The 22086-nt window shown below is 35.3% G+C and overlaps 3 protein-coding genes and 1 long non-coding RNA gene across 7 annotated transcripts in view; 1 reads left to right on the forward strand and 3 right to left on the reverse strand.

The window, feature by feature from the left end:
* On the reverse strand, nt 6524-7030 carry LOC110263960. The gene is made up of 2 exons (XR_002349687.1): nt 6704-7030; nt 6524-6617 (listed from the first exon to the last, which is right to left on the reverse strand). It is a non-coding gene; the product is annotated as an uncharacterized LOC110263960 (long non-coding RNA).
* On the reverse strand, nt 7265-7609 carry LOC107646795. Its single transcript, XM_016350951.1, has one exon. The coding sequence runs from the start codon at nt 7607-7609 to the stop codon at nt 7265-7267; it is 345 nt and encodes a 114-aa protein (XP_016206437.1).
* LOC107648627 (probable boron transporter 2) lies at nt 15921-17860 on the reverse strand. 4 transcript variants are annotated; one of them, XM_021104414.1, is made up of 7 exons: nt 17653-17860; nt 17394-17567; nt 17184-17279; nt 16979-17095; nt 16529-16640; nt 16273-16376; nt 15921-16192 (listed from the first exon to the last, which is right to left on the reverse strand). In XM_021104414.1, exons 2-7 carry the CDS (start codon nt 17394-17396, stop codon nt 16136-16138), a joined length of 489 nt encoding a protein of 162 aa, XP_020960073.1. In that variant the 5' UTR covers nt 17397-17567; nt 17653-17860; the 3' UTR covers nt 15921-16135. The 4 variants fall into 4 exon arrangements, with proteins under 4 accessions (XP_020960073.1, XP_016207914.1, XP_020960072.1 ...); XM_016352428.2 differs by having other exon boundaries at nt 16529-16634; nt 17653-17857; XM_021104413.1 differs by having other exon boundaries at nt 16273-16394; nt 17653-17856.
* The window catches only part of LOC107648626 (phenylalanine ammonia-lyase 1), a 5170-nt gene continuing 4489 nt past the window's right edge, over nt 21406-22086 (forward strand). The window contains exon 1 of the mRNA XM_016352425.2: nt 21406-22015. Within this exon, the coding sequence (XP_016207911.1) occupies nt 21576-22015 (440 nt within the window). The 5' untranslated portion in view covers nt 21406-21575. The remainder of the gene's footprint in view (nt 22016-22086) is intronic.

The raw sequence follows: 22086 nt of genomic DNA on the forward strand, positions 1-22086 counted from the left end.
TATTTATACACATAAAAGGTCATTTTTTCAATCATCATTAAATTCATTCTCTCTTGATAACCTGAGTCTTCCACCCTTGAAAAATTGAGCTGCCTATATTGTGAAAGAAGTCATACATTATTGAATGGACATTCATATCACAATACTCCTCCTTAGATGTCCATTTAGGATTATACCTCATTAAAATATTAATAAAGAAAAATCCAATAAAAAAAGCTTTAGTGAAAAAAATAGTACAATATCCTTGGTGATGAGGACTGCATTGTTAAAAACTTTGTCAAGAAAAGTTCAATAGGAACAAAAATCTGATCAAAGAAAAAAGAGTACAGTCTCCCCCCCTTGTCAATATTATTTAATATTTCAAAATCATCACATCCCAATTTGATGTACTAATCTTTTAAAAGAGGATTTTGGAAGTGACTTTGTAAATAAATCTGTCCGATTATCACTTGAGCAGATCTGTTGGACATCAATTGTTCCTTGATTTTGAAGGTCATGAGTGAAGAAAAATTTGGGAGAGATATGCTTTATTATATTATCTTTAATGTATCCACCCTTAAGTTGAGCAATGCATGCTATATTATCTTCAAACAAAATAGTTGGAGCTATTTTCCTATCAGTCAGTCCACATGTTGATAGAATATTGATTAAACTCCTGAACCAAAAACACTCACAATTTGCTTCATGTATTGCTAGTATTTCGACATGATTAGAGGATGTTACTGCTATCATCTGTTTTGTAGACCTCCATGATATAGCTGTATCACCATATGTCAATAGATATCTTGTTTGAGATCTTCTTTTGTGTGGATCAGACAAGTATCCTACATCTGCATAGGCAACTAAGTGTGACTTGGATTCATATGGATAAAACAGTCCCATATCAACTGTTCCATGAAGATATCAAAAATTTTGTTTGATTCCATTCCAATGTCTTCTAGTTGAAGAAGAACTATACTTTGCTAGTAATTTCATAGCAAATGATATGTCAGGTCGTGTATTATTAGCGAGATATATTAATTCTCCAATGGTACCAAGATATGATACTTCAGAATCAAGGATATCTTTATTTTCTTCTTTGGGGAAGAATTGATCCTTTTTCACATCCAAAGATCTTACGATCATTGGGGTACTTAATGGATGTGATTTATCCATATGAAATCTTTTCAAGATCCTTTCTATGTATGTTGTTTGATGAATAAAGACCACATTATTTGTATGCTTGATTTGCAAGCCAAGACAAAATTTAGTCTTTCCGAGATCTTTCATCTCAAACTCTTCTTTTAGAGCTTTTATAATTGTTGGAATCGCTTCAGGAATTCTGATGATATTTAAATCATCAACATACACATCAATTTTAATGAATCCAGATGCACATTTGTTTATAAAAATACATGGACAGATATCATCATTTTTGAATCCCTTTTTAATGAGATACTCAATAAGATGATTATACCACATTCGTCCAAATTACTTTAGACTATATAAAGATCTTTGCAATTTAACTGAGTATAGCCCTTGTGAATATTCATTGGGTGGTTTGGATATTTTTAGTCTTTCAGAAATTTTCATATAGATATCACGATCTAATAACTCGTATAAATAAGTTGTCACTACATCCATTATATACATATGTAGTTTATGGTATATGAATAAACTTATCAAATAACACAATGTTATTGTATCTACTACAGAGGAATATATTTTTTCATAATCTATACCAGGTCTTTTGGAAAAAATCTTGTGCCACAAGTCAAACTTTGTAGCATACAACTTCATTTTTCTCATTTTATTTTCTCAGAAACACCCATCTGTATCCAACAGGTTCTACATCTTCTGATGTATGGACTACAAGTCCAAAGACTTTATGTTTTGCAAGTGAGTTTAACTTGGCCTTCATAGCGTCTTTCCATTTTGGCTAATCATTCATTTATGGACATTCTTTGACTATTCTTAGCTCAAGATTCATACTTTCATGCATGATGTGTAATGTCATATTATACGCAAATATTTCATTGATAATTATTTTATTTTGGTTATATTTTTTCTCTTCTAAACACATAACTTATCGAGATCTCATAATTTTCAGAATTTTTCAGGTACCTGAACGTCTTCTGGCATCAAAACTATATTAGAATTTTGGACACTTGCTGGTATTCTTTCTATGTCTTTATCCATTTCAACAGGAGTACCATTTATCTTGGTAATATCAAATGCCTCTCTTCTTTTTCGAAAATTTTTATTTTAGGAACCAATTAGTCTACAACGCTTCTGGCGTGTACTTGTTTCATTAGCCATTTGTCTAACTGGAACATCAATTTAAATTGGAGCATTTTCAGATAGTGTGTAGGATTTGGTTATCCTCTTTGTATCAAAAAATGTATCAGGCAATTCATTTGCTATTCTTTACAAATGTATAATCTTTTGAACTTCTAGTTCATATTGTGCTAATCGTGGATCTAGATACATTAATGATGAGGCGTTTCAGTTAAGTTCTTTCTCAAGTGGCTTACTCTCTCCCCCTTCCCCCCAATGTTGAAAATATTGATTCATCAAAATGACAATCTACAAATCAATTTTTAAACACATCTCCTTTTTGTACAAGATACCTCACTATAGGGGGAGAATCATATCCCACGTAAATCCTTAATTTTCTTTGGAGTCCTATTTTACTGCGAGAAGGTGGGACAATTAGGACATATATCGCACACCCAAATATTCTCAAATGGAAAATATTTGACTACTAGCCAAAAGCTAATTGTATGGGATAGAATTGATGATAACTTGTTGGCTTTACAGGAATAAGTGCTACGGCATGTAAGATCGCATGCTCCCAAACAGAAATAGGAAGATTTGTTCTCATAAGTAAGGGTCTAGCAATTAATTGGAGGCGTTTAATAAGTGATTCTACTAATCCATTTTGTGTGTGAATATGAGCTACTTGATGTTCAACACTTATTCTATTAGCCATACAATAAACATCAAAAGTTTGAGAAGTGAATTCACCAGCATTACCAACGCGAACTACTTTGATTGGATTTTTTAAAAAATGTGCTTTTAATCGAATAATTTGAGCAAGTAATCTCACAAACACCAGGTTACGAGATGACAATAAGCACACATATGACCATATTGAGGATGCGTTTATTAGGACCATAAAGTATCTAAATGATCCATATGGTGGATGAATTGATCTACATATATCTCCTTAAATTCTTTCTAGAAATTCAGGGAGACGTAATCTAATTTTTACTAGTGATGGCTTTACAATTAATTTTCTTGAGAACATGCAGCAGAACAAAATTTACTAGATTGAAGAACTCTCTGATTCTTTAGTGAATGTCTATGGGAGATTTCAATAATTCTCTGTATCATAGTTGTTCTAAAATGACTCAATCGTATTCCAAATTATGAATTCATTTAGGCTAGTAAACTTCTGCTTTACAATAGCATGCAATTCGATTACGCTAATTTTAGTGTAATGTAATTCAGAAGAAAGTGAGGGTAACTTTTCTAATATAACCATTTTGTTTGAATAATGAATAGTGATTGATGAACAAACTTTTGTGTGGTCTAGAATTCCACTAATGAATTCTCGTTGTAAAGTATAATTTCTAAACCAAACAATAGTCCCTTCATACAAAAATTTTTTTGGTTGTCACATGTACAAACCCCAAATAAGAAATAACCGGAGTATTTAAACTCCGGATCGTCTCATAAGTAATTGCAATGAAGTGCTCAATTATTGGCTATAAAGGGGTTTTTGGTTGATAAGAGGGGCAACAAAATAAATGACAAAAAAAGTAAATCGAGCAATTAAAGAAAGCAATTAATAAAGAGAGACATTCATGGCAAGGGTTGAGGTCATAGGCTTTCTATCCTAGTCATGCATAGATCAATTCATCTTATTTAGTCAACTCCAACAAATAGGGAGAAAGTCAAACAAGACTAATTAATCATGTCACAAATATAAACAAGAATTTATCTTATTACGTCATCTCCAACTTTGGAAGAAGGTATCATATTATCTTCCATGAGAGAAAGTCTAATAAGACTAGCTAATCTCAATCCAAAAGTCCTAATCAACTTACTAATTAAATTAGCAAAATATTAGCGTCAATGGAAACAATATTAGCTAACAACTCTAGATCACCAATATGAATTGGGTTTTCATGACTCAAGATTGCCTGATTACTCTTTTCAAGCCAAGAATGCTCAAAATCTACTCTAACATTCAACCAAGCATTTTATCAAACACTTGGAAGGCATAAAAAGAAAGCATAATAAATGTGCAAGAATAATAAATCTACCAACTACCAATTGAAAGAAAAGTTAATCAACAATAAAGAGACATCAAACATTAAATTGCATTAAAAGTAAATCAAATCCAACAAGAGCATCCATGAACATAAAAAAGAACAAAATAAAGGAAATGACAAGTAAAACTAGAAGAGTAGAGATGTAACAACAAGAAATTAAAAGGAGAAACTAAATTAAAACAAGAATTAAAAGTTGGATTTAAGAAAATTAAACCTAAACTATCCTAAATCTAGAGAGAGGAGAGAGCCTCTCTCTCTCTCTAGAATTCTACCCTAAAACATGATGAAAACTAAACTATAACTATTTGGTTCATTCCCCCCTCAATCCTTGGGTTCAATAGCATCAGAAATGAGTTGGATTGGGCCCAAAATGTGCTAGAAATCGCTGGCCACAATTTCTCTTTAGTGGACCCACGTGCTCCATTGGCGCGCACGCGTACTTGGCGCGTGCGCGCCCCTATGCGTCAGGAAACATATGACAAATTTTATATTATTTTGAAGCCCCGGATGTTAGCTTTTCAACGCAACTAGGACCGTCTCATTTGGACCTCTATAGCTCAAGTTATGGTCGTTTGAGTGCGAAGAGGTCAGGCTTGACAGCTTTACGGTTCCTTCATTTCTTCATGAGTTCTCCCACTTTGCATGCTTTTCTCCTCACTTCTTCCATCCAATACTTGCCTTATGAACCTGAAATTACTCAAAAAAACATATCAAGGCATCGAATGGAATTAAAGTGAATTAAAATCATCAATTTTAGGGCCTAAAAAGCATGTTTTCACATTTAAGCACAAATCAAGGGAGAATTGCAAAACCATACCATTTCATTGAATAAATGTGGGAAAAGGTGATAAAATCCCCCAAAATAAGCACAAGATAAACCACAAAATCGGAGTTTATCAAATCTTCCCACACTTAAACTGAGCATGTCCTCATGCTTAGAATAAAGAAGGACAAGAAAATGGTATGAATATTTATTCAATGCAAATAAACTATATAAACCTATCTATATGAATGCAACTAAATGCAAAATGATTCTACCTACTTGGTTAAAAGTAAATCAATCCCCAAGAACATATACACATGTAGGGCAAAGGTCATATGACGACTCACAAACTCTACCAATTCAAATATCAAAATGAAGTTCAAATAGACTTGCAAGAAGAACGCTCATGAAAGCCGGGAACAAGGAATTGGGCATCGAACCCTCACCGGATGTGTATCCGCTCTAGTCACTCTAGTGTATAGGGTCGATCACTCAATCTTCTCTTCTAATCATGCTTTCCATGATTTGTTTTTCATCTAACAATCAACAATTATTCAATGCATGCATACATTCATCATGAGGACTTATTCATAGGTTGTAATGGGGCTAGGGTCAAGGTAGGATGCATATGGTCAAGTGAGCTTGAAATTTAAATCTTTGATTAACCTAAGCTCTCACCAAACACATATAATAACCTATACAACTCTAATACACAACCTAGCTACCCACGATTCTCGCTTTTTCACATACTCATGCATTCTCTTTAATTTACATTCCATATGCATTGATTTTTATTGAACTTTACTATGGGGCATTTTTGTCCCCTTTTTATTGTATTCTTTTTCTATATATTTTTCTTTTTGTTTTTCTATATTTTTTTCTTTTTATATATATATTTTTTCTACATTTTTTTTGAAAAGTATATACAAACATATCAATGCATATGGTTTTACATATGGTGCATGAATATGTACCCAATTCCTAATATAAAAATTACACTTTTACCTCAACCAATGTTCCAAGTTTCCCATTACCCAAATGACACACACTCTCACTAGCCTAAGCTAATCAAAGATCTAAATTAAGGACATTTATTATTTTTCACTTAGGGGTAGTGATGTGCTATAATTAAGAACAAAAAGGGATTAAATAGGCTAAAAATTGGCTAACAATGGTTGATAAAAGGTAGGCTATTTGGGTAAGTGAGCTATATGAAATGATGGCCTCAATCATATAAATGCATGTATACATGGAATAATGGACATAAAGAATCAAACAAATCAAAGATCACAATCATAGAAAGAGAATAATGCACACAAGAATGGAAATAAGTGGTTATAAGATGTAACCACACCGTTTGGCTCAAAACTCACATGCTTGTATTCTTAGCTCAAAAATCATGTTCCAAAATAAATTCTTTAAGCAAGTTCAACATAAAAAATTTTAGAGAAAAGGACAATTTAGTCCCTGACTTTTTAAGCCTCAGACATTTTTGTCCCTGAGCATTGGAAAATATATTTAAATCCCTGACGTTCCTGAAAATAAGACAGATCAGTCCCTCCGTCCATGAGCCACCCTCAGAGCGGACGGAAAATGCTGAGCTGGCTCCCCCTATGCTTACCTGGCTCAACGGCGTTCCCACGTGGCATGTTAGTAGGATGGAGGTTTTGAAAACGGAACACATAAGTCCCTCTCACTCAAGTAAAATGACTACATTGCCCTTAACCATAATTCTATCTTCACCGCCTCTCTCCTCTTCACCTGCGCAGCCCCCAACCCTCCTCTCCTCACTCTTTCTGCCTTCTCAACTATACACACACAAAACAAATGTATTCACACACATGGAAGAGAGATCCGAGAAGGGAGATGCGTCGCCGGTAGGGTGTGGGCCGCCGTCACGCCATCGTCAAGCTGGAGGGAGGAGCCGTCGCTGCCACGCCTCACCGTCGATTTCTTCTTCACCTGCGCAGCCCCCAACCCTCCTCTCCTCACTCTTTCTACCTTCTCAACCATAATAAAAGAATAAGGGATTTTGACTTTATAAATGAAACAAAACAAAAGAAGCCAATAATCTCAAGGGGGAAAAAATTTTCTGGCCACAATGATCTTATTCCCGGTTAAATAAAAATTAAGCTTTTTCATTGCCTTGTTTTCTTAGCCTTCCAACCATGCATCAAACAATTTAGTCTCCAAAAAGAACCGAAGAAACAAGAAGAATTTTTAATACATAAATATGTCGAGAAAAGCAAGAAATTCGATGGAGCAATTGAATTAAATTGTGAGAAGATGAAGGGAAGGGGTAACCGGCACAAGTCTTCTCTTTCATGAGCTTGTAGTTGAGAACAGAGATTCCAAGGGAGTGGAAAGCTTCAGCGGCGACAAAAAGGTTGTCATGATCGTGAACGATGAAGCGGAGAAACACGAGCGCCGCCATGCCTGAAACGACGGCGAGAAAAGCCTTTACTTTCGGAGGCTGCCGCCGCACCCATGTGGTGACGGCGTGGATCGACTTTTTCGGAGGCCTCATTCCTCTTCTGAGTCTCAGAGAGATGCAAAGAGTTTTCAACTTTTTTCCTTCTAAAATCTGAATTAGGGCATAATTTGAGATTTATGCACTTCAACGGTTCAACTCTTCCTGCATAGGTGAAGAGGAGATCGACGGTGAGGCGTGGCGGTGACGGCTCCTCCCTCCAGCTTGACGATGGCGTGACGGCGGCCCACACCCTACCGGCGACGCATCTCCCTTCTCGGATCTCTCTTCCATGTGTGTGAATGCATTTGTTTTGTGTGTGTATAGTTGAGAAGGCAGAAAGAGTGAGGAGAGGAGGGTTGGGGGCTGCGCAGGTGAAGAGGAGAGAGGTGGTGAAGATAGAATTATGGTTAAGGGCAATGTAGTCATTTTACTTGAGTGATAGGGACTTATATGTCCCGTTTTCAAAACCTCCATCCCACTAACGTGCCACGTGGGAACGCCGTTGAGCCAGGTAAGCATAGGGGGAGCCAGCTCAGCATTTTCCGTCCGCTCTGAGGGTGGCTCATGGACGGAGGGACTGATCTGTCTTATTTTCAGGAACGTCAGGGATTTAAATGTATTTTCCAATGCTCAGGGACGAAAATGTCTGAGGCTTAAAAGGTCAGGGACTAAATTGTCCTTTTCTCAAAATTTTATTTTTTTTTTTCAAATTGGTAGGATGCCCTAAAAGTAATTTTTCTTGGAAAAGAAGTCATCACCCTAACCAAGTAGTCCTAATAAGAAAGAAGTGGTAAAATATGTACAAGTTCTAACTAACATGCAATGCAACAACTAACTACAAAGAAAATTAAGAATTGGTGTTGAAAAAGGAAGTTGTTACCCATGGAGATCGGTCGGACGACCTCCCCACACTTAGAAATTTGCACCATCCTCGGTGCATGCAAAGAAGAGCAAGGTGGACGGGTTGCTACAATTGATGAGCTCCTTCAAAAGGTTGTGCGGGAGGACTTGTTTGTTGCCCCATTTGAAGTCTTTCCGTTTCTTTCCTTCTTGGTGGCCAACCTCAAAGGAGAGAAAAAGAAAGAAAATTAAGCCTACAACAAAGATATCAAAGCAAATAGAACATAGGCGGGGGCTAATGCCAAATAAGAGTAAGGTTCTCACTACATGTTAGCTACGCATGTAAGTGAGAGAACAATATAGGCAAAGGGCATATCAACTAATACTTGATGCAAGAGAAAAGTCAAAGCATGAAGAGTACTCAAAAGCATCAAGTTCAACTAAAAAGAGTAGGTCATGAAAGACATGTAAGTTCATATCAATGCACACAGAATATAAGAGTCATACAAGATTAAGCATTTATTTAAAAGTTTCATCACCCAACAATATCAAACAAGACAAGAAGCACCAAGATTAACCGAGAAATTCTCAACAATTGAGTAAGAAAATTCAACACCATTATTGAAATAAGAAACTCGAAAAGAAAATAAGAACAAGCCATAAAAATAAAATTAAAATGCAATGAATGAAAACAAGCAAATGCAATAAAAGAGGATGAAAGAAAAGAAAATTTGTGTTTTTTTTTTCTCTTTTTTTTCGGCGCGGACGCGTCATGCACGCTTCCGCACCGATGCGCAGTTTGGCCAAAGGACGCGTACGCGCTAGGTGCGCGCAAGCGTGGGTTGTAGGCACAGAATAGGCACAAACTGGGCATAAATCTCTGGAACATGTACCAGGAGGGTAAGTGGCGCTATCGGCGCGCACGCGCACAGCGTGCGTCCGCGCGCATTGCGCGATTAGCTTCAAGGACATGTACGCGCCAGGTGTGCGCACGCGCGGGTGGTTTGTGCTTCAGGCATGGTACTGACGCAGTGTAGGCGCAACTCTCGGGTCAATGTATGGAGGGATGAATTTTTCAATCCACGCGTCCGCGCACATGGCGCGCCCGCGTGGATGGTCGAAAATGCATGAGGCGCGCGTATGCATCAGGTACGCACACGCGTGGGTTGGTGCTCTGTTTTTCAAAATTTTTTCATGTCCTTGCACCAATCCAAGCATTCCAAACCTCCAAACAGCTACCCAAACACCATAAAGCCTTATTTAACCTACTAAACTACCAATTGTACTCAACAAACTCAACAAAACATGAAATTAAACTAATTATCAATATGTACAAAAGGGAAAAATGAAAAGAATTTACCATGGTGGGTTGTCTCCCACCTAGCACTTTTGTTTATTGTCCTTAAGTTGGACTTATGGGGAGCTCCTCATCAAGGTGGCTTGTGCTTGTAACCATCTTGGAACATCCACCAATGCTTGAATCTCCAATAAGCTCCATTCTTCAATTTTAATATCTTCAAGCTTTGATGGAGTTCTTCACAAACCATGAGCTCCCAAAGTTGATTTTCCTTGTGCGATCCGGGATCCCACACTTTGTTTTGACACCCATCTTCAAATTGATCATCATGATTCCACTTGGGTGGTTTAGCCTTGGAATTCTCAAAGAAGCCTCCAAACAACTTCCTAGACCCATATAATTTAGCTCCACACCAAACCTTGCAATCAAACTTTGAGCAAGCAACCATAATGAACCTAGAATGATGTTTCCAACCACTACACAACTCTCTCCTACTCTTAACTCCACAAAGAGCTCTAAGTTGACCATCATTTTCAATCAAACCATATTCAAGTGAAAAAGCAAAGCTTAGGGATAAGAATTTTACCCACTTGAATGTTGTGTTGGATGATGGTGACTTAGGAAGGGGGACCTCCCCACACTTAGCCAATGCGAGGTCTACGCCGTTGTGCTCTTTCTTGACTACCTCCACCTCTTCACAAGCTTCTTCAACTTCAACCTCTTCCTCTTGGTGGCTTGCTTCCACTTCAATTTCTTCTTCATTGCTCACCAAAGGCATGAGAGGTTGTGCATCTTCTTCTTTGATCTCCATGTCAAACCCAATTGGAAAGGATTCAATTGTACATAAGAATTCTTCAATGATTGAATCCATCTCTTGGTCAACCTCTTCAAAGGCTTCAACCACTTCTTCCGGCTCAATTATCTTAACTTCCTCCTCTTGTTGCACTCCTTGCTTCAACTCCTCTTCTTCACCTTGAAGCTCTAAACTCACTCCCTCACTAGGCTTCTTAATTGCTACTCCACATTCAACAATGGGAGTTCCTTGATCACATAGCCTTAGGCGGAAGGAGACCATATTGCGAACGGCTTCCGCTATGGTAGCTATCTTGGCTTCTAACTCCTTGAACTCCTTTTGGTTCTCTTCTTGTCTTTGAATATAAGAACTAACACATTCTTGAAGAGAATCATCCATTGGAGGTGGTGTGGAAAAAGAAGGTTCATTGTTTGGGAAGGAAGTTTCATAATTGGAAGTTGGTTCATCTTGGTAAGGGTATGGAGTTGGTGTATATTGAGGTGGTTCTTGAGAGTAATTATGTTGGAATGGTGGTGGTTCCATGTATGGTTCATATGGTTCATAAGGTGGTTGGTATGGTGGGTAAGGATTAGGGTCATAATGAGGTGTTTGGCGGTAGGGGGCTTGTGAGTAAGGTTGTTCAAAGTCATGTTGAGGGGGTGGTTCATAGGCATGTGGTGGTGGTTGTTGACAATCACAATAAGGGTCACCACATCCATTAGATTGATATGCATTAGGATTAGGATTATACCTATAAGAATCCAGAGGTTGTTGTTGCCAAGAAGGTTGATCAATCCCTTGAGGCTCCTCCCATCTTTGATTGTTCCATCCTTGATGCACATCCTTATTGTAGCTCCCATTTCCTACAACATAATTTGAACCAAACTCATAGCCAAAGTGGTGAGAATTCATAGTAACAAACAAAAACAAAAGCCAACAAAAATAAGCAACAAAGTCCTAAAGCTAACAAAAACTAACAAACAAGCAAAAGGCAAACATATTCACAATATTCACAATAGCCAATAACATAACACCATTGCAACTCCCCGGCAACGGCGCCATTTTGATGAACAAACTTTTGTGTGGTCTAGAATTCCACTAATGAATTCTCGTTGTAAAGTATAGTTTCTAGACCAAACAATAGTCCATTCATGCAAAAATTTTTTTGGTTGTCACATGTACAAACCCCAAATAAGAAATAACCGGAGTATTTAGACTCCGGGTCGTCTCACAAGGAATTGCAATGAAGTGCTCAATTATTGGCTATAAAGGGGTTTTTGGTTGATAAGAGGGGCAACAAAATAAGTGACAAGAAAAGTAAATCGAGCAATTAAAGAAAGCAATTAATAAAGAGAGACATTCATGGCAAAGGTTGAGGTCATAGGCTTTCTATCCTAGTCATGCATAGATCAATTCATCTTATTTAGTCAACTCCAACAAATAGGGAGAAAGTCAAACAAGACTAATTAATCATGTCACAAATATAAACAAGAATTTATCTTATTACGTCATCTCCAACTTTGGAAGAAGGTATCATATTATCTTCCATGAGAGAAAGTCTAATAAGACTAGCTAATCTCAATCCAAAAGTCCTAATCAACTTACTAATTAAATTAGCAAAACATTAACGTCAATGGAAACAATATTAGCTAACAACTCTAGATCACCAACATGAATTGGGTTTTCATGACTCAAGATTGCCTGATTACTCTTTCCAAGCCAAGAATACTCAAAATCTACTCTAACATCCAACCAAGCATTTTATCAAACACTTGAAAGGCATAAAAGGAAAGCATAATAAATGTGCAAGAATAATAAATCTACCAACAACCAATTTGAAAGAAAAGTAAATCAACAATAAAGAGACATCAAACATTAAATTGCATTAAAAGTAAATCAAATCCAACAAGAGCATCCATGAACATAAAAAAGAACAAAATAAAAGAAATGACAAGTAAAACTAGAAGAGTAGAGATGTAACAACAAGAAATTAAAAGGAGAAACTAAATTAAAGTAAGAATTAAAAGTTGGATTTAAGAAAATTAAACCTAAACTATCCTAAATCTAGAGAGAGGAGAGAGCCTCTCTCTCTAGAATTCTACCCTAAAACATGATGAAAACTAAACTATGACTACTTGGTTCATTCCCCCCTCAATCCTTGGGTTCAATAGCATCAGAAATGAGTTGGATTGGGCCTAAAATGAGCTAGAAATCGCTGGCCACGATTTCTCTTTAGTGGACCCACGTGCTCCATCGGTGTACGCGCGTACATGGCGCGTGCGTGCCCCTATGAGTCAGGCAATATATGGCAAATTTTATATCATTTCGAAGCCCCAGATATTAGCTTTCCAACGCAACTAGAACCGTCTCATTTGGACCTTTGTAGCTCAAGTTATGATCATTTGAGTGCGAAGAGGTCAGACTTGACAGCTTTACGGTTCCTTCATTTCTTCATGAGTTCTCCCACTTTGCATGCTTTTTTCCTCACTTCTTCCCTCCAATACTTGCCTTATGAACCTGAAATTACTCAACAAATATATCAAGGCATTGAATGGAATTAAAGTGAATTAAAATCATCAATTTTAGGGCCTAAAAAGCATGTTTTCACATTTAAGCACAAATCAAGGGAGAATTGCAAAACCATGCTATTTAATTGAATAAATGTGGGAAAAGGTGATAAAATTCCCTAAAATAAGCACAAGATAAACCATAAAATCGGAGTTTATCTGTGATATATAAGTACTCATGATTTTTGTCATTCATTGTTTTAATATGATATCCATTTTGGCGAATATCTTTAAAACGTAACAAGTTTTTTAGATACTTAATGGATAATAATGCATTATTTATTATGAATTTGGTTATTCCAGAAAATAAAATTATAACTCTTCCGGAGCCTTCTATCACATTGCCTAAGCCAATAATGGTATTAACATATTCTTCTTTTAGTACACGATGAGCAAAGTATATATTACTTTTGAGAATGGTATACAAACTTGCACTATCTGCAAGGCAAATATCTTTATTATATGTCCTTGCCATTTTTTTCAAAGACAAATAATAATAATATGATCATAAAATAAGTAAACGTGTATGCACAGTAAAATTATATTTTGTTTGTTTAAGTAGGACTATACAAAAAGATAATATCATATACTTAAAAATTTTACTATTATTATTATTATTATTATTATTATTTATTTTTTTTAGAACTTGACATATTTAGTGATTTTGAAATTCTTAAACCTAAACATTAATATTTTATTAAACATAATTTATATACATCATACTTAGAATTCAAATACATAAGAGATAAAACTTAACAAGAAGTTTCTTACATTATTTATTTACATAAATACTTAACGAACTTAAATATTAAACTTTTTCATTATTGATCAAATGACCAATATTTCTTTCAAGATCCTCAAAGAAATCAGATACTTTGTAATGAGTAGTGTAATTTTTAGCAACATCTTTTGAAACGAAATTTGTCTCCCTCTCTTTGTTATCTTTTTTCAAGAATGCTTGATAAAGATCAACTAGATGCCTTGGGGAACGACATGTACATGAACAACAGCCCTTTTAACCACGATGGAAATATTTATCCTTTGCTAACTTATTTTACCCATTATTTATTTCATTATCCCACCTCTGGTGAGATCATTTCTTGTGAAAATAATTTTTTTTCTTCCATAATTTTTTTATTATCAAAGCTTTGCCATTTACTTCTTCTAGGGTTATGATTTGTCGCATTTGATTCAGAAAATGAGGCGGCGCCAGTTGGACGCGCTTTATGATTTCTTAAAAGCAATTCATTGTTTCGTTCAGCAACAAGAAGGCAAGAAATTAACTCAGAATATTTTTTAAATTCTTTTTCTCGATACTGCTGCTGTAGGAGCACATTCGAGGCATGAAAGGTCGAGAAAGTTTTCTATAATATGTCATTATCAGTTATCTTTTCTCCACATAATTTCATTCGTGAGGTAATTCGAAACATTACTGAATTGTACTCATTTATGGATTTAAAATTTTGTAGACGCAAATGCATCCATTCATATCGGGCTTGAGAAAGTACTATTGTCTTTTGATGATTATGCATTTTTTTAAGGTTCTTCCACAGATCTGCAGGATCTTTTAGTTTGAGATATTTATTTTTCAATCTTTTGTCAAGATGACGACAAAAGAAGATCATGACTTTGGATTTATCCTTTTGAAATGCTTTATTTTCAACCTTAATGGTATCTGCAAGATCTATTGAATCAAGATGAATTTCGGCATCCAATATTCATGATAAGTAGTTGTTTCCAGATATATCAAGAGCATTAAATTCAAGATGAGAGAACTTTAACATAATAAAAATTTATTACCTCTGAATCTTCTTAAATTTTGATTAGAACTTCATGTTGATAACGTATTGTAAAATAAATAAATAAGAGAAAATAAATATAAAATAAAAAGATGTAAATAGAGAACTCTAATATTAATACTCTCTAATATTAATATTTCAATATAACTGAAATAATTCATATATTTCTTGATAATAATTTAATCTTTCATAGCATATATATAAAGAGAAAGAAGTGTTTTATATTCGTATGTGTGTGATTTCAAACCTTACTCCTTCTATTTATACACATAAAAAAGTCATTTTTTTTAACCATTATTAAATTCAATTTTTTTTATTAACATGAATCTTCCATCTTTAAAAAATTGAACAGTCCATATTATAAAAAAAAAAACATACATTACTAAATGAACATTCATATCACAGCATATTTATTTTATTTTTTATATCTTATTTTCAATATACTATCTCCACTACAAGAAATATCGTTAAAATCGACGGCTAAGTCATCGATAATATTAAAATTCGACGGTAAAATAGACGGCGGAGGTAGTCGCTATTAAGCTTGTCGATTTTTTAAAATTCTAATAAAATCGACGGCTTGCCTAGCCGTCGATAATAATTTAATAAAATCGACAGTGTTTCTGTCTATAATATGAGTTTGAGAATTTTACCTTCTTACTAAAATCGACGCCATTTTCGTCGATATTTGATTCAATAAAATCGACAATATGTTCGTCTATAATATGCTTAATAAAATCGACAGCGTTGCCGTCAATATTTGATTCATAAAATTGACACCATTGCCGTCAATTTGATTATTTAGATACCGACAAATTCTATGTTTATATTTTTTTTGTTTATTTTAAACTTAAAAAGTGACAACTTTGCCATCGATTTTAATAATTATATGTTTTAATTATTTTTTTTCTATTTGAAAAATAGTAAACAATTAATGCAAATAAAATTTTTAAATATAAAAATAAAATAAAAAACAATTAATGCAAATAAACTTTTAAATATTAGATAATAAATTTACAAACTTATCAAAATAATAAATAATCCTCTAACATAAAAACTCAAGACAAGATAAATAACTAAACTTAGACTTATATTCATTTAAATTGCAATTCACTAATAATACAAAATATTCAAAACATTTAGCTGTGATGACTTTAAATCTGTGATGACTTTATAATTGGACATTATGTTTTTAGAGATAATTCAAAAAGCTAAATTAAATTAGTCAAAGATCAAAAGCTGCTCCCATCAGAAGCTTCTTGATATTATGCTTGCAGATAAGTTCTACAATCCCTTTTTCAATGCAATCCTTATCAATAATATGCAGTTTTCTGCCTCTACCTGTATCATAATTAGCCAAAGATCAAAGAGTTTCACAAACCATACTGCCTATGCAATGAGAGAAATTTGAAAATACTTACCCCAATTCTTCTGCAGATAATAAGATAGTCATTCAGAATATTGCGCATGCCTTGCTCTTCATTTTCTCGATGTTCTTGAACTTGATGCTCTCCGGCTACACTTTCTGAAAAATTAGCACCCACTAAAGACAAATAAATTGTTAAGTTAAACACCATTTTCATTTCTCAACAACAATATAACAAAATGAGGAGGTTAAGGAAAACAAATCAAAGAAAATGATCAAGAAATTGGATGATACAAATGTTGTAAACTTACTTATGGGGATTGTAGCTGTTGGCACATGAACATAAAGGATGCAAATCCTCTTTCCTCCAGAATTATGTATTGCCCAAATCAGATTCAACCTGCTATCTTTCAAACCCTGAAACTTAGTCATTAAAATCTCTCAAACCCACCAAAAATGATCTCTCTGGAACAAAGAAAAATTAAAACTGCTTTACTCTCTCCTAAACAAAGTAATCCAAACTCTACTGCTTGAATAGAATTTCCACTCAACCAGAGATACTAAAAACAATAAGACTGTAAAATCTGCATCTTTATATATCTACAATATGCACATCCCAATAGGGACACAAAACTCTGTGTTTGTCCTGCTCCCATGTTTTATGAAATTCTTCATATATAGGAACAAAAAATGTGTGAAAAGGTGATTCCTTTTAATACAAAATTCTTCAATTGGGACAAGGATTGAAGAATTATGCTTACATCTTGAGTGCTATTCATTTTTATAAACACAGCCTGTAGATTCCCATAGATTTCTGATTTGCTTGCTTTCTGTTTTATGCTTTCTTTGGCACTTTTAACCATCTTTCTTCTTATCAACTACAATTAAAAAATATAATATCAAATCTCAGATTCATTAATAAAACTTGCTGCTACTGATTCCAAATTCCAAAGCTCATTCACCTACCTGTTTCTTGAGAACAGCCATGCTCTTGGTGTGCATAGGGGATTGAGGCAGAACTCCATTTGAAGGAGGCAAGCCAATTAATCCACAAAGCAAAGTCTGATCAAGTTTCAAAATCAAACCAAAGTAAAACTTCAGTTCTTAAATCTAATCTAATTACAATTAACATGATAGAGATACATTTAAAAAACTATGTTTAACACAGAAACATGCCATGAATCCTAGTAGCAATATGTCATAGTGATATGCAGAAGGCTTCTTTAGGTTGAATTCCTTCTGTTGTGCTAACTATGAAGCAACACTATGATCAAAGAAATAAAGCCCTGCTATCATTATGGCAGGAATAAAAGCAGCAAATATATATGTTGGTGAAACCTTGCCCATGTCCTGCATTAAATGTTATCTTATTAGTATTTTCCAAAACAACAAAAGCAGCAACAAGTGTGATTGTATGGAAGAATATATGGCTTACTTTGATGACAGTCCAATGATGCAAAGATGTGGAATCCCAAGCAAGAGGAGAAACAAGTTTTCTTGGAACTCCAGAAAGAACTTTACTTGGTACTGTGAATGATAGGGCTGTCCAGAGCAGCACCATGAGAGGCACCCCATAATCTGCAATGAAATTTTTGAACCACTGATGAAAGGAAGATTGATGGTTTAGAATTTACAATAAATTCTCGTTGCAAGTATAGTTTCTGAACCAAGTAATCAACCTTTCATACAAAAGTTTGGTTGTCACAAGTAACAAAACCCAATAAAAATTTATAACCGAAGTATTTAAACCTCGGGTCATCTTCTCAAGGAGTTGCAGGGCAGTATGATTTATTATTGGTTATAAGTAAAAGTGTAATTTTGGATTTCTGAATTAAGGAGCAAGTAATTTAAATGACAAGAAAAATAAATTAATAATTAATAAAATCTCTTGGCAAGGTATGAGAATTTGAAGTCCTATCCTAGTTATCTTTATCAGGTGTGAAGAGAATTGGATTCAGCTCCCACTTTTAATTAACCTTTAACTATGAAGGTAAGTTAAGTGAATGAATCAATTTGATCCTCAGGTCCTAGTTCACTCCTATGGAGAGACTAGAGTTATTGGAGTACAAATCAACCAGCAAAGAATTCCAATTCCAATCAACAGCTGAGTTTGATAACTCAAGTATCATAAATTACTTAACCAAAGCCAAAAGGGAAAAATAAATCTAAATTGAATTGAAATCATTCACAAATAAATTAAAGCAGAAATCAAATCTGAAATACCTCAAAATATATTAATTAAGAAAATCATAACATGAAAGGTCCAAAAGCCAAATCTGGAAGATAAATATCAATTAAAGTAATAAATAAAACTAGAAAGTAATTTAAAGGAATATTGAACTTGTAATTGTGGAAGCAATCCTAAAAATAAGAGAAATTCTAATCCTAAATTCTAAGAGAGAGGAGAGAACCTCTCTCTCTAAAAACTACATCTAAAACCTAAAATTATGAATTATTCAGTTGTATCTCCGTCTATATTTTGATTCCTTCATTCTCTGGCTTATATTCTGTGTTTCTGGCTTGGATTTGGGCCGAAAAAGGGTCCAGAAATCGCTGGGGGCGTTTTCTGCAGATTTTTGTACGTGGCGTCTGTCACGCGTCCGCGTGGGTCACGCGTTCGCGTCATCTGGGAGTTTTCCTTGTCACGCGTACGCGTCGGTCACGCGTACGCGTCAATTGCGTTCTGCTCAAGGTGCGCGTCCGCATCATCCACGCGTTCGCGTCGCTGTATTTTCGCGCTAGGCACGCGTTCGCGTCGTCCATGCGTTCGCGTCGCTGCCTTTTTCTTCAAAACTCCATTTTTGTGCTTTCCTTCCATTTTTGTATGTTTCCTTTTTGTCCTTTGAGCCATTCCTGCCCTATGAGATCTGAAAATACTTAACACACAAATCACGGCATCGAATGGTAATAAAAGGATAATTAAAATTAATATTTTTAAAGCATAGGAAACATGTTTTTCACTTATATCATAAAATAAGGAAGGGAAAGTAAAACCATGGAATTTACATGAATAAGTGGGTGAAGGATTGAATAAATCACTTAAATTGAGCACAAAATACATCATAAAATATGGGTTTATCAACCACCCTTGGCCTATAAGGCTATAACCCCATCTAGTGCATACCAATGGCAGACTTGTATCAGATTAAACCCTAGATCCTTAATTTTTTCGAATAATGACTATGGTGATTCACTTTATCCTTTAAAGTGGATACTGCACTTTACATAGAGGACCAATATCTCTGTTTTTAACCTCTTTTACAAGAGGTAGAGAGAATGCTACAATGTTCTGAAAATCAAACAGTACATCGAACCATTCCTTCTATAGATGTTCAACTAGTTCAACAGAATAACCCGATTATAATGAAATAATATATAATCACCAATAATCAACACAAAAACAAAAATATATTCTAATGTAAATCTAAAAAATGCACAAAAATTAAAAATTTCAATACAGAATTGTACCAGCTTCCGCGCTTTTCTTCTGCTTTTCTTTAAAAATGTCGAGCAAAATCCTCTTCGTTTCAAGCTCTGAAAAAGAGCAAGTTAGGGTTACAGATTAAGTGAAACCATAGTTTCAAATTCCAATACAATTCGAATTAATTGCTGAATTGAACAAAGAGATTGACATAACAGAATGAAATTCTTCATATAGCGGGTAAAACCAAAGCAGCTGCAGAAAAGAATAAGAAAATATGAGATATGGAGCAAGCAGAGACTTTACAAAAATCGCAGAGACCAAAAGAAAAAGAAAGAAATCAACAATTCGCAGAGCAGAGAAGAAGAACTTCATTCGAAAATCGGAAATTCGGAATCACAATTCACAAAACAAGAAAAACAACATAGAAAAGTAAAGAGAAAAGGAAAACCAAACCTTATTCGATGTTGCAAACCAATGCAACTATGAAATCATTTGTTGTAAGTTGAAGTAGCACTTGTAATAGTTCATGTGACAAATTGCCGGAAATTCATACGGAGAAGGAGGTGCTACGACGTGTTTTTGATTTGAAATAGTGGACGAAGGGACAGTGGCGCGCGAGTGTGAGGGGCGACGATGGGTGCGAGAGCAGCAGAGCAACAATACGGTGGCAGCAGAGTGAAGAGGCGCGGCAGCATCGAAGAGGGAGGGTTGGTGAAATGGCAGAGGTGAAATGGAGAAGGCGCGATTTTGGGTTAACTTCTGAGGTAAATTGAGGTTAATTGGGGCGAAACGAGGGACGCGGGAAGTAAACTGGGAGAAAAATTTTTTGTTGATAAAAATCGACACTAATACTGTCGATTTTATTTGAAAAAAAAATCAACACTCTAGCCGTCTATTTTATATAATAAATCTAAACCATCCATCTAATTTTATAAAGATCTTTATCGTTCAAATTTATCGACGGTCAAGGCCGTAGATATAATAAATATTAAAATCGACGACATTTTCGTCAATTTTAAAGAGAAAAGAATATTCTCGCCCATCTTCCATCCCTGATGCGATGCTAATAGAAAAGTGTGTTAAATTTTTAAAATAACAGACGACACCGTCGTCGATTTTAATATTTTATTTTTAATTTTTGTTTTTTATTTTATCAACGACAAAACCGTTGAAAATTATCGACGAATATTTTAGCCGTCGATTTTTAGCGTCGATAATTATCATTTTCCTTGTAGTGCTCATTCTGTGCTAAACCAAAGTCGTCGGCCAAATTGAGACTTGAGAGTCATCCCCAACCACTGCACTTCCTTTCATTTGGTCCGTCCATTCTGCCACACCTAACCCTGTTAAGATTATTACACGTTACAGCATCATGGCCGTGGAAGAAGATTCATAATCTCACGGTCGTAATTAATTTTCAACCAACCCCTTGTGCTGCGTGTGGCTCGCTGCCACCCTTGTATCGATCCGTATGCTCACCTACCAAACACCAATGCACGATTCAAGACTAAATCACAAAATAATATAAAATAAAAGGTTTTATTATTTAAATGGTATGTTATAAAAATATAATAATAGTTGTATAAATTTTTTGTAAGAATAACATTACATTAAAATAAATTCTAATAACAAAACGTTTTTAGGGTGATTATATAATAACATTTTTTTATAAAGTAGATATCAATAATGATCGGTACCATAGAGCAGCACATGATTTTCAAGTAGAATAGTCAGAAAGAAAGTTCTATATAATGCCCCGTTCACTCTTCCTCCTCCTCTCAGGAAATCCATAAGCTTCCTCAACCTATTTTATCATCTCTCTCTCTCTCTCTCTCGCTCAAACTTAATTAGCATTTAGAAGAGCTTCTTCATTATTCTCTCTGCTCATTCATTGCATTTAATTTTCTCATCTAATCACATTCATCACAAATTAAATGGAACAAATCACCATGACCAACGGCAACGGTAACGGCCACCTCCACCACCAGAACCACAATGACTCATTCTGCTTGAAAACCGCCACAACCACCAATAATAACGGCAGTGACCCGTTGAATTGGGGAGCGGCCGCAGAGGCACTGAAGGGGAGCCACCTGGATGAGGTGAAGCGCATGGTAGCGGAGTACCGGAAGCCGGTGGTGAAGCTGGGCGGAGAGACGCTGACGATATCTCAGGTGGCGGCAATCGCGGCGCACGACCAAGGTGTGACCGTTGAGCTGTCGGAATCGGCGAGGGCGGGCGTTAAGGCCAGCAGCGATTGGGTTATGGACAGCATGAACAACGGCACTGACAGTTACGGCGTCACTACCGGCTTCGGTGCCACGTCACACCGCCGAACCAAACAAGGTGGTGCTCTCCAGAAAGAGCTCATCAGGTAACTAATTACATTTTAATCATCTCAACGTATATAATTATATAAAAAAATACTATATGCATGTCAAAACT

This window comes from Arachis ipaensis, chromosome B06 (genome assembly GCF_000816755.2).
Source record: "Arachis ipaensis cultivar K30076 chromosome B06, Araip1.1, whole genome shotgun sequence".
NCBI lineage: Eukaryota > Viridiplantae > Streptophyta > Magnoliopsida > Fabales > Fabaceae > Arachis > Arachis ipaensis.